This window comes from Vulpes lagopus, chromosome 10, assembly GCF_018345385.1.
Source record: "Vulpes lagopus strain Blue_001 chromosome 10, ASM1834538v1, whole genome shotgun sequence".
Taxonomy (NCBI): Eukaryota; Metazoa; Chordata; class Mammalia; order Carnivora; family Canidae; genus Vulpes; species Vulpes lagopus.
In genome coordinates this window covers 101,711,690-101,724,628 of record NC_054833.1, presented here as the reverse complement: position 1 = coordinate 101,724,628, position 12,939 = coordinate 101,711,690, and the positions used below count along the sequence as shown (strand labels likewise).

Genomic DNA, 12,939 nt, shown 5'->3' with positions numbered 1-12,939 from the left:
CTCGCGCGCTGCGGCTGCGCAGGCGCAGGGCGGGGCTCCGCGGCCGCGGCGTCGGGAGCCGAACTTGGTTGTGTTTTGCTCTGTGCGTCAGAACCGCGTTTGGGTGCCGCTCTCCTGGTGCCTGGCGTTAGCTATGGCGGAGGCGATGGATTTGGGCAAAGACCCCAACGGGCCCACCCATTCCTCGACTCTGTTCGTGAGGGAAGATGGCAGTTCCATGTCCTTCTACGTGCGGCCCAGCCCGGCCAAGCGCCGGCTCTCGACGCTCATCCTGCACGGCGGCGGCACCCTGTGCCGGGTGCAGGAGCCCGGGGCCGTGCTGCTGGCCCAGCCCGGGGAGGCGGCGGCCGAGGCCTCGGGCGACTTCATCTCCACGCAGTACATCCTGGACTGTGTGGAGCGCAACGAGAGGCTCGACCTGGAGGCCTATCGGCTGGGCTCGGCGGCCGGCCAGGCCCCGGAGACGAAGCCCGGGGCCCAGGCCGAGGGGAGCGCCGCCACCGCCGCCGCCGCGCAGCCCGAGCCGCAGCCGCTCGCGGGTCGCATCGCCTTCACGGACGCAGACGACGTGGCCATCTTGACGTACGTGAAGGAAAATGCCCGCTCGCCCAGCTCCGTCACCGGCACCGCCTTGTGGAAGGCGATGGAGAAAAGCTCTCTGACCGAGCACTCCTGGCAGTCTCTGAAGGACCGCTACCTCAAGCACTTGCGGGGCCAGGAGCATAAGTACCTGCTGGGGGACGCCCCCGTGAGCCCCTCCTCCCAGAAACTCAAGCGGAAAGCTGAGCAGGATCCCGAGGCCGCCGATAGCGGGGGTGAGGCCTCGGCCGCGGACGCGGGACTTCCGCTGCACCTGTGCGGGTGGGGGCGGGGCGCCTTCCCCTCTCTCGGGCGTCCATGTTGGCGCGTCTGGGAGCGTCGCCCGGACCTCCCCTCCCCTTTAGACATCCGGGTAAAATTGCACCATTTTCTACTCGCACTTTGTTTGTATTTTTCCAGTAACTAGGGGATTGACATGGCTTGATACTCGAAAGATACAAAAGGCTATATAGAGATCCCCACCCCGCCCCCAATCCTACCTACCAGCTACCCAGTTTTCTTCCCCAGGGACACTGTGTCGTTCACCAGCTTCTAGGGTGTCTTTTCCAGAGACTCGTTTAAAAAAAAAAAATTCTGTGCAGATAGATTGAGTATAAGCCTTGTGAAAGGCATGCCAGACCAGCTCATATTTTCACGTTTCGGCGTCTATGCGTATTCACAGAAGGTTTCGTCAGTTGGAATGGTTTTCCAGGTCTTGCTCAGGTGAAGTGAGTTTTTAATGCAGTTGACTTGAACGTGGGGGTTCAGGTGTGGTTAGGACTTAGCAGATGCTTCACTTTTGATGTAACCGCTATTGAGAGCTTAAGCTGGTAGACCCTTTTGTTTAAAGAAGCCTATCACCCTCCCTCATCCCCTTCCCCTTTCCCTGTGTGGCTGGCTATTCCATATAAGAGTTCAAGTCTGGGGAGTTCAGTCTGTTTTTCCTGTTCAGCATGCTTAGTAGGAATTTTGTTTTTGGTAAAAGTGACATTTCAGATTCATTCATTCAACAGATATTTGAGTGCCAGACACTGTTATCCTGCTGGGATATAACAATAAATAAAAGTCCCTGCGGTCATGGAGCTTAACATGCTAGCTGGGCAGTGGTAAGTGCTATAGGGAAAAATACAATCAAGGTAAGGGCTGGGGTGGAGGTTGTTTTTTTACAGCGTGACAAAGGAACATCACTACCTAAGCTGATATTTGAGCAGAGACCACAGGAAAGAGTAAGCCAGGTGGTTACCTGAGGAAGTGTTTCAGGCAGAGGGAATATTAAATGCAAAGACCTGGAGGTGGGAATATAGCTGGTGTGTTCTTGGAGCAGCAAAGACCAGTGTGGCTAGAATGGAGTAATAAGCAAGAGGGAGAATTTTGGGAGAGAAGACAAGGCTATGTGTAGGGTAAAGTAGATCATGTAGAGCTTTGCTTTTAAATTGCTAGTGTTGGGACTACAGGCAGGCCAGTTGGAACTTTGGAGAAAATTAGGCTGGATTCACCCTACTCTTAATATTTTGATAATCAGATATTTAATTGTAAAAATTAAAATCCTAAAATGACTAAGAAAATATGGATAAGGGGTGCCTGGCTGGCTCAGCCATAGAGCATTTGAGTCTTGATCTCAGGGTTGTAGATTTGAGCTCTATCTTGGGCATAGATATTACTTAAAAAAAAATTAAAGGAAATATGGATGAGTATGTTTTTTAATTGTTATTGTTTATTGATCTTTTTAAAAAATTGAATGACAATTGGCATACAATTTTAGTTTCAAGTATGCAACCTAGGGATTCTACATTTGCATACATTGCAAACTGATTATCACAGAAAGTCAGGTTACTCTCACCAAACAAGTTAATACGATATCATTGATTGTATTCCTTGTACTGTGTACATTATCAATCCGTGATGTATTTATATTATGCCTGGAAGTTTGTACCTCTTTACCCCTTTCACCCATTTAGCTGCCCTGCATCCCCCATGCCAACTGTCTTCATCCCTGTTCTCTGTATCTGTGAGGTCAGGTTTTGTTTTGTTTGGTTGGTTTTTTAAATCCACTTATGAGTGAAATCACATGGTATTTGCCTTTCTCTGACATACTTCACTAGTATGATATCCTCTGGGTTCATCTGTGTTGTTGTAAGTTGTAAGTGGCAAAATTTCGTTTTGGGTTTTTTTTGTTTCATGGCTGAGTAGTATTCCAGGGTGTGTGTGTGTACGTGTGTACACAACACATTTGAATCCATTCATCCATCGACGGACACTTGGGTTGTTGCCATATCTTGGTTTTTATGAATAATGGTGCTTTGAACATAAGGTTGCATGTATCTTTTCACATTAGTGTTTTTTTTTTTTTTTTTTTTTTTAAGATTTTATTTATTCATGAGAGACAGAGAGAGGCAGAGACATAGGCAGAGAGAGAAGCAGGCTCCATGCGGGGAGCCCAATGTGGGACTTGATCCCGGGACTCCAGGACTATGCACGAGGCCAGGCCGAAGGCAGGCACTAAACCGCTGAGCCATCCAGGGATCCCCTGTTTTTCATTTTCTTCGGACACCTTAAAGTGATATTACTAGGTCATATGGTGGTTCTATTTTTAATTTTTTATAAGAGCCTCAGTACTGTTTTCTATAGTGGCTGCACCAGATTACACTCTCACCAACAGTGCACAAGGGTTCGTTTTCTTCACATCTTGTCCAATACTTGTCATTTCTTGTTTTTTTGATAATAGCCATTCTGACAGGTATGAGGTGATACTTCATTGTGGTTTACATTTGCATTTCACTGATGATTAGTGATGTTGAGCATCTTCTGTGTGCTTCTTGGCCATTTGTGTGCTCTCTCTGGAAAAATCTTTATTCAGATCTTCTGCTTATTCTTTAATTGGAACTTTTTAATTGAGTTGGATCCATTCTTTATTGTGGATATTAACCTCTTATTGGATGTATGATTTGGAGATGTTTTCTCCCATTCAATAGGTTGCCTTGAATATACTATTTAATATTTGCATGGTCCCAAAAGCAAAAAGATTAACAAAGAATTTTACATATTTGATTACTTGAAATTAAAAACTTCTCATGATAAAGTCAGCAAACTGGAAAAATATTTTCAATATACTGCAACACAGTTTCCTTAATGTTCAGAGACCTTGGAGAAGTCCTTGAGAATAAAAACTAGTAGAACAGTGAACAAAAGAGATGGAACAAGAAGTTTTCAGAAAAGGAAATAAATGGCCAATAAGCAAATGCAGAATATTGTTATTAAGTAAAAGTAATTCGGACCCTGATTAGAGGATGCTATAAACCATGCTTGGACTTCTGACATGTGGAAACTTAAGTAACAAATGTGTGTAGTAGTATTTTTCAGGAAAGTAAATCAGAACAAGGGAATGTATTTTGTTAATCAGATTGACAACAATTGAAATGGGTAATATCTAGAGATACTGGGTAAAATACACGTTACATAAAATTTGCCATTTTAACTTTTTAAGTTTTCAGCTTGGTGACATTAAGTACATTGACATTGTCATGTAGCCATCACCACCATCAATCTCCAGAACTTTTTCTTTTTCTAAAACTAAAACTCTGTACGCATTAAGCACTGACTCCCTTTGTTCTTCCTTAGCCTCTGACAACCACCATTCTACTTTTTGTCTTTATGAATTTGGTCTGTCTACCTCATGTAAGTGGAATCATGTATTTGTCTTTTTATGATTGGCTTATTTCATTTAGTAGAGTGTCTTCAGGGTTCATCCATGTTGTAGCATGTGTCTGAATTTCCTTCTTTTTTAAAGCTGAATAGTATTCCAGTGCATGTATAGACCATGTTTTGTTTATCTGGTTTTCCATTAATAGACACTTAGGTTGTTTCCATATCTTGGCTGTTGTGAAGAATGCTACTATGAATATGGGTGTGGTAATACCTTTTTGAGACCCTAGTTTCATTTTTTTGTGAGTATATATTCAGAAGTGGAATTGCTAGATTATATGGTAATTTTATGTTTAGTATTTTGAGGGACCACCGTACTATTTTCCAGTTATGTATTTTAGTACATACGCAAGTAGTGTAACCACCACCTAAATCAGGATACAGAACAGTTCCATCACAAACATCTTTCTCCTGCCCCTTAGTAGTTTTTTTTTTTTTTTAAGTGGAAAAGAACAGAATTAAATCTTCCCAGAACAAAGAGTAAAAGAGAAACAAGAGGAGTTTCAGGAGGTCCCCCTTTCTGTAGATGGTAGTGGATTGTGGTGTGCCCTCTACATCTGTTTTCAGCAGCTGGGAGAGCTGTCCCAAAGTCTTGTCATCTTAGGACAGCTAGCATTTAGGGGCTAATCTATGGGGAGTTCTGTCTTGGCTCCCTCACCCCAACTTGGTCAGTTCGGAAGGGCTCCTAGATCCACACTTCCCCATGGTTTCAGCTGAGGCTTTGATGGAGCTTTTTCACAGCTCAGCTTCTCTCTCTGCCCACTCCCACTTTGTTCTCAACAGGAATTTTCCCAGGAGTGCACCCTACCAAGCACCTTAATCTCCATTTCACAGTCTGCTTCCCAGAGAACCCAATTTATGGCACAATTTTGTTAATTTGAATAATTTATAAATACAAAGCAAAATTGAATGACACTTGAGTTTATTTTACATATTAGAACCTAGAAAAAAATAGCACTATTTGGATAGTACAACCTTTTAGAAGCAAGAGTAGAAATTTTTGAGTATGCATGTCACGTTTTTCATATCCTTCTGATCAAAAACCAATGTCTTATAATAGGAAAAAAAAAAAAAAAGCCCAGACTCACTTCTGGCTCAGAGCTCACACTGAGCATGTACTTTATTTTCAGTTTCTGCCGAAGAGGCTAATTCTAAACTGACGTTGTTCTTCTCTTTAATAGAACCACAGAATAAGAGAACTCCAGAATTACCTGAAGAAGAATATGTAAAGGAAGAGATCAAGGAGAATGATGAAGCAGTCAAAAAGATGCTTGTAGAAGCTACTCGGGAGTTTGAGGAGATTGTGGTATGTTGACTAGATTTAACTTATTTTCCCTACTTCCATTCTTCTTTAAAATTGGTTATCACATTTATTCTTTTATTCATCTAAGACCTAGCAAGGTAAGAGGTGGGGGAGAAGGAGAATAGAAAGTGGACTGATTTTGGTTTCAGGCGTAGGTTTTAGGTTTTGGTAGGAAAACTTAAGGGGAGAGGGAGAAAAATTGGGGAGAATTGTTTTTAACAGTATAAGCATCCCATTTCAAGTACTCTGTTCTCAGTTTAAGGTTTTCAAAGTAAGACTGTGAATTTATCTTTTAAAAATATTTTAAGCTTCTCAGGAAAAACGCATTTTTTTTTTTTTTAAGATTTATTTATTTATTTACTTATGAGAGAGAGAGAGAGAGAGAGAGAGAGAGGCAGAGACACAGGAGTAGGGAGAAGCCGGCTCCATTCCGGGAGTCCGACGTGGGACTCAATCCCGGGACTCCAGTATTGCACCCTGGGCCAAAGGCAGGCACCAAACCGCCGAGCCACCCAGGGACGACCCCCCCCCCCCCCCCCCGAAAAACGCAATTTTTAAAAGAGATTGATTTTTTTTGTAACAAGCAAGTTTAGCCTTTTGTGTACTTAGGTTGGTTTTGGGATTTTTTTTTTTTTATAATGCCTCCATATTTGACCTTCTGACACTGTTGGGATCTCATATTTAGTCATAGTTACAGAGAAAGGTAGGAGCTGTAAGATAGGCTTAATTTAAAAGAAAGTCGAAAGTATATGTATATATCTTCTCCAAGGAAAAGGATCTTGTAAATTAATTTTTTTATTAACATAAAGGAAAATGGTTAGGCCTCACGATAAAACAGTAACATAATTTAAAATGCTGTAATTGGTGAGTGAAGGAATGCATAAGTATTAGCAGAATTTCATGATTGTTGCTTTTGTAATCCTTTATATTTTATATTTGGTCTATTACCTATAAACTTTCAAATGCAAACATGTTCCACATAGGTTTCTTCTCACATAACATGTTTTGTAATGTGCTTAAATGTAGTACAGCATGGAGGCTCTGGCATACTTGTACAGTTAAGTGTTTTGAGTACTTCTGGAAGGCATTGGTGTAGGCACAGGGGATGTAAGTGATGAGCAAAAGAGATAAAATTCCTGCCCCAATGAGAGTAGACGTATCAGGAGTAAGTGTTTGGGAACTGATCATTAGGAACTGATCATATTCATCACTGTCTCTAGGTTGATGAGAGCCCTGATTTTGAAATACACATAACAATGTGTGATGATGATCCACCCACACCTGAGGAAGACTCTGAGACACAGCCTGATGAGGACGAGGAAGAAGAAGAAGAAGAAAAAGTTTCTCCACCAGAGGTTGGAGCTGCTATTAAGATCATCCGGCAGTTAATGGAAAAGTTTAACTTGGATCTGTCAACAGTAACACAGGCTTTCCTAAAAAATAGTGGTGAGCTGGAGGCTACTTCCTCCTTTTTAGAGTCTGGTCAGAGGGCTGATGGGTATCCCATTTGGTCACGACAGGATGACTTAGATTTGCAAAAAGATGATGAGGATGCTCGAGATGCATTGGTCAAAAAATTTGGTGCCCAGAATGTAGCTCGGAGGATTGAATTCCGAAAGAAATAATTGGCAAAATAATGAGAAAAGAAAAACGGTGTAGAGATTTGTACATTGGAACTGACACTTGTCTTCTGACCAATGCTGCCATTGCTTTGTGAGTCTTAGGTTTTGTAGCCAAGCAGAGTTGCATAGGAGGCTAAAAATAAAAGATACTGGATATATTTAGAGCTATCCCTGGCAGTTATCAGTGTTTATGAAAGGAAAATCTAAACCAGAAGGAGGTTGGTTTATGTAGTGGTAATCCTTTTCTGAATGGAACTGTTGCTATATCGTTTCAGGAGCTAGTGACAAAGTCAAAGGAGGAAGACTAAGAGATCAGTCTTTTCAGGCAGTATAAGTAAAGAGCTTCCTGTTCTTTGGTAGAAGCTCTTCTAGATTGGGTAGATTCCAAATAAAGAATTTAGAAATGTGGAAAGTTTTAATTACAAGGCCTTGAACACAGACTTCCCTAAACCCTTGCAACCCCTAGTGAATTCTGATTTCTAGACTGCTTGGAAAATCCCGTATTCCCTTCGCTAACTTAATATTTGGGGACCCTGCTCCTTGGCTGTTCTTTTCTTCCAGTCTTTGTCAGTTGTACGTGTGGCACGTGTTTCTTTACCTATGACCCAGTTTTGTTTAAAACACAAAATCGTAGAGAAACTTAAGTCTTACTCAGTTACTAGTAATGTGTTTTTATTTATTGAAAATTGTTTGTGCTAAGGATTGTGTTAGATTTACAAATTAGTGGATTGATTCCTCTTTGTTGTGTTGCTTTCATTGTTGAAAATAAATAGAACTTTGAGTCTCTAAGTGTTTTTCTTTGTATTCCAAAACTTTGATTAAAGGAAAAAAAAAAAAAGACAACCATGGAGGAGGAACTGATATCTTTGGGCTCTCATTTGGGTCAATAATGAACAAAGTGGTTTCATTTCAGAAATAGTAGCTACTAGAAAGATGCTAGTTCTTCTGGATGGAGCAGAGAGATCTGCATCAAAGATCTTTTACCATGAGAGATGGTAAAACACTAAACTGCTGAGTGCCAAAGAGAGAAACCAATCAGGAACCATCAGGTGTATAACAGAAGGTGTTGGTGCTCCACCTGTATTCTCTGGACACTCAATGTCCAGCAAGTGCCAACAGGAGTCCTACTGCAAGTGCCTGCTTGAAGCTTTCCATCTGCTTGGAATACTGTGGAGTCAATGCCTCTGGCAATGGTTTTCGGCTCATGGCAGATGAGAATTAGAGGGTGCAGACCCACTTTCCTTGCTGTCCAGAAAATTGACACAACTGTAGCCTCCCAAGTGGGATAATGGCATCCATGCCATCTTTTTGCGGTCCCCAGTAGAAACAAGCATAATGGCCCATAGTGGTAATCTGTGTGCACATGTGCCCTACGTAGGCTTCCTTTCCTTGTTTCACATCTGTACTTCCCTAATAAGTACATCCTGAAATTGTCAGTTACACACAAATTCTTAGAGTCTGATTCTGGGGGAACCCAGCCTAAATCATTTTGCCCTTTTCTTTAGTATGTTGAAAGCACACAACTGCTCCCAGTACCTAGCTCACTCCAGGAGTAATTGTTAAATAGGTTTTGGGAAGGATTGGGTAGTGGGCTTTTGTTTAAAATGTGTTCTCCATGGGATCCCTGGGTGGCGCAGTGGTTTGGCGCCTGCTTTTGGCCCAGGGCGCGATCCTGGAGACCCGGGATCGAATCCCACGTCGGGCTCCTGGTGCATGGAGCCTGCTTCTCCCTCCGCCTGTGTCTCTGCCTCTCTCTCTCTCTGTGACTATCCTAAAAAAAAAAAAAAAAAAATGTGTTCTCCAGGGATGCCTGGGTGGCTCAGTTAAGTGTCTGACTCTTGATTTCTGCCCAGGTCATGATCTCAGGGTTGTGAGGTCGTATACCGTGTTGGACCCTGTGCTCAGCACAGAGTCTGCTTAAAATTTTCCTCTCCCTCTGGCCTTCTCTCCCTCCTGACTTGTGCTTTCATGTGCACACACTTGCTGTCTCTCAAAAATAAATAAAATGTGTTCTCCAGTCAGATCTGACTCTAGGATAGTTGAAAATCAGTACTTTAGGTCTGAAATGGAGGTATCATTTAGGATATTTATACCTTAGCAAAGTTAATACCCCCTTTATAGGGCTAGAAATTTCAGTTTTGTCAAAGCATGTGCAAAAGGGTCTGATTCATTCTACCTAGACTCCCAAAAGATGTGTAAACCAAAGCACTCCTTATAAACCAGTAACTTTTCAAATACCTGTTTTAGGCTGCTGGGAGGTATATGTTGGGAAACTATCAGAAGTATTTTGGGGAGCACAAATCTAAGCAAGGAAGATGGGTTGAGTTTTGATAGTTAATGGCATTGAGCTTATGGCTGCATCTGCTCCAAATCAAGTCCTAAAGTCAGGGTACCTCTCCCTTGAGCTGCCAAATTCTTTATGAGATGGGTGCTCTGGGAAACCTATTTCATAATCTAAATTTTAGCTCGTGAATTCTGGGCCTTCCTTACTATTCCCTCTATATCCCTGCAGTTCAGCTTTTGAAATTTTCTAAGCCTTAAATAACTTGTATACCTTCATTAGTGTCAGAAACATTTCTCTTTGTAAACTGCAACAGTGGGCTATGCTCTTGGTATTCAGTTTTCCTTTGTTCCCTGTCCCTTTTAAGCAGAAACGGTTGCATCTTAAAAGTGTTAGCTGCTGCTTGAATCGTTGAGATCTCTTGTTTTGGTCTAATGCTGTTTGCTGGATCATGTGTTCCCTCTGCCTATATCCATAAGTTGTATTTAATTGCTTGTAACAGAAAACCTAAAGGACTTCAAACAATAAGGAAATTGGGATTATATATTCTATGTATAACCAGAAGTCCTAAGGTAGGTAGCCTCAGGGTTCTTTTTATTTTTTCTGCTCTGCTATCCCTAGCTTGTCTTGTAGGCTGCTTCCTTCACGGTCAGAAGTTGGCTGCTACAATAACAGCAGGAGTGGGACAGTTTCCTTCTCTGTGTCTCCTTTATTGCCAGGCAACCGTTCTCAGAAGCCCCTAGGCTTCTCATTGGCCAGAATTTTTTTTTTTTTAAAGATTGTATTTATTCATGAGAGACAGAGAGGCAGAGACACAGGCAGAGGGAGAAGCAGACTCCGTGGAAGAAACCCGATGCGGGACTTGATCCCGGGACTCTAGGAACATGCCTTGAGCTGAAGGCAGCTGCTCACCTGCCAAGCCCCCCAGGTGTCCCTCATTGGCCACAATTTTGACACATGCCCTTCCTAACTTCCTAAATGACTAGATTGACTTAAATTAATCAAAGTCTTTCTTTCTTGGGCTGCAGCTTGTGTAACCTTCTCTGGGAATGTGGTGTGAGGGAAGGTGAAAACCCAAATAAAAGTTTGCTAAAATTGGGCAGCCTGGATGGCTCAGCGGTTTAGCGCCATCTTCAGCCCAGGGCCTGATCCTGGAGTCCTAGGATGGAGTCCCACCCTACGTGGAGCCTGCTTCTCCCTCTGCCCATGTCTCTGCCTCTCTCTCTCTGTATCTCTCATTAATAAATTTTTAAAAATTAAAAAAAAAAGTTTGCTAAAATCTTTGTACAGATAAATCCTAGTGACTTTCTCTAGGAACAAGAATATCTACCCAGGAGTGGATTATTATCACCATTATTGTCAACCTGGACTTAACCTTTGAGTTCTTATTTTTCCTATAACTTAACCTTAGGGTTTTTTAATGTTTCTTCAGCATATTTTCTTAAAGCAAGTGCTATTTATGCTTCTCTGTCAATAATAGACATTACCCTGAGAATCATCCTGCATATCTTTTTGCTCTTTAGCTCTTGGATTCTGTAGCTTTCAGTATAGTTGGGCCTGTCAACGAGAAGGGCTTCCCCAATTGTTCATTTTTAAAAATTTTATCCCTGCAGCTTTCAGCTTTGATAGTTTATTGGCTTTGGGGTATTTCTGGGGAAAGTATCAGGTCATTTTATGAGTTTGGCTCCTTGGCATCATGGGCTGCCTCAGGTCATAAATTTGTGTCCAAAGACTTGGAAGAGCTCAACTGGGCTCTTCAAAGAAGCTTGCTGATGACTGTTCTGCTTGATGTTTTATGTATTTAGTTGGTAGCTGTTGCCTACACTACAGATTGAAGTAAATCATATTATTTTTTTTCTAACATTTTTAAAGCAGGCAGTGAAAACATTGTACAAATAGATTCTTGTATGTGTTAAAATCGTTAAACATGGAAGTTAATTAGCTCTAGTGCCTTTGGCAAGCAAATCAAAACCTAAGCCAGAGACCATACACTGAAATCTTAAGAAAACCAAACTAAAGAAGGAATTTGGATACATGGAGATGCACACTGGGAGTACGCACACAGAGGGAAGACCATTTAAGTACACAGGGGGAAGCTGGCCATTAGCATAGCAAAGAAACAGGCCTCGGAAGAAACCATACTGGCAAATACTTTTAGAACTGTGAGAAAATGAATTTCTATTGTTCAAGCCACCTCATCTGTTCATGGCATAAACACTATCAAATATATTAGATTCTTCTTGGTTTTTTTGTGGGTTTTTTTTTTTTTTGGTAGATGCCACAGTAATTAAGGTGTCCTCTGTGTGTGTATATATGTGAGTTAATTCATTAGGTGATAAAGTATAACTAAGGAAAAATAATTTCTACTTAGTGTAATTTGATTATAAATACTGATGTTGGAATATTCTGGTACTTGAGCATTAGTATAGTGTATGAACATCTAGAGAAACTCTTGCACATACTGCACCTAGATACCAGTTATGATGTATACTTCATACCTGTTTGTGTTAGTGTAAAACTGGTATCTTTGTAGTACTAGCTGTATGTGTATGGACCTTATTCTGACACCTTCCATATGGAAATGAAGCAAAGCAATATGACAAAATGCAAACTGATAAAGTGAACAAAAAGTATTTTTCAAAAATACTTTTATTATACCAAGGTAAACCCATGTACACCTTTATACACCAAAATCTACTTTGAAAAGTTACCATTTCAGAAGAAGAGAGACTGGAAATGAGAATGGTTATCTTAGATTTTAGATTAATACAGAATTTATTTACAATAAGGAATTTTCTGGATATGTGTGTGTGTATATATATGTGAAATATACATATATATATAAATATATGTGAAAAACCTAAAAATGTAGAAATACTAATATTAGACTAAGTGGTTGTATGGTGTCGTGACTATTTTCATTGTAATTTTTTTTGTATGTTTTAAATAGGAAAAAAATACAAGTGAAGAATGCTCAGTATCGTGGATTTATCCTAATTCATTTAATCATTCCTGTATTGGTAGATACTGAGATAATTTCTAGTTCCAATTAAAATCCTCAGAGCTTTAGGGAAAAGCTCATTTTTATCAACTCACATCATCAGGAAATACACTATCCTTTCATTTTCTACATGATAAACTAATTTTAAGTTTGCTTTCCCATCTTGCTAGGGGAGAAAGGAGTGCTGATATGTCCCTTGTAGACCTATTCTCGCTTGGGTTTGGTTGCAGTTCATAGATGTTTCAGGTTGGTGGACATCATGATTAGAGAGGAGGTCACGTGTGTCAGAAAAATGCTTTTGTTTGGAAGGATTCAGCGGATCTGTCTGCTGGTTAATGCCCATGGTGCTTCCAAAGGCTATATGCAGCTTAGAAACAATCCTTTACTCAGTGAAGTGAGTACAGAAGATGATAACCACTGCCCACGAAAAAGTTAAAACCTCCATTTGAGT

General features: G+C 41.1%; 1 protein-coding gene across 1 annotated transcript; it reads left to right on the top strand.

Annotated features, from left to right (window-relative positions):
* Positions 1-9: 9 nt before the first annotated feature.
* On the top strand, positions 10-7,995 carry LOC121500156 (TERF2 interacting protein). Its single transcript, XM_041771633.1, has 3 exons — positions 10-815; positions 5,463-5,587; positions 6,805-7,995. Exons 1-3 carry the CDS (start codon positions 134-136, stop codon positions 7,207-7,209), a joined length of 1,212 nt encoding a protein of 403 aa, XP_041627567.1. The 5' UTR covers positions 10-133; the 3' UTR covers positions 7,210-7,995.
* The last annotated feature ends 4,944 nt before the right edge of the window (positions 7,996-12,939 follow it).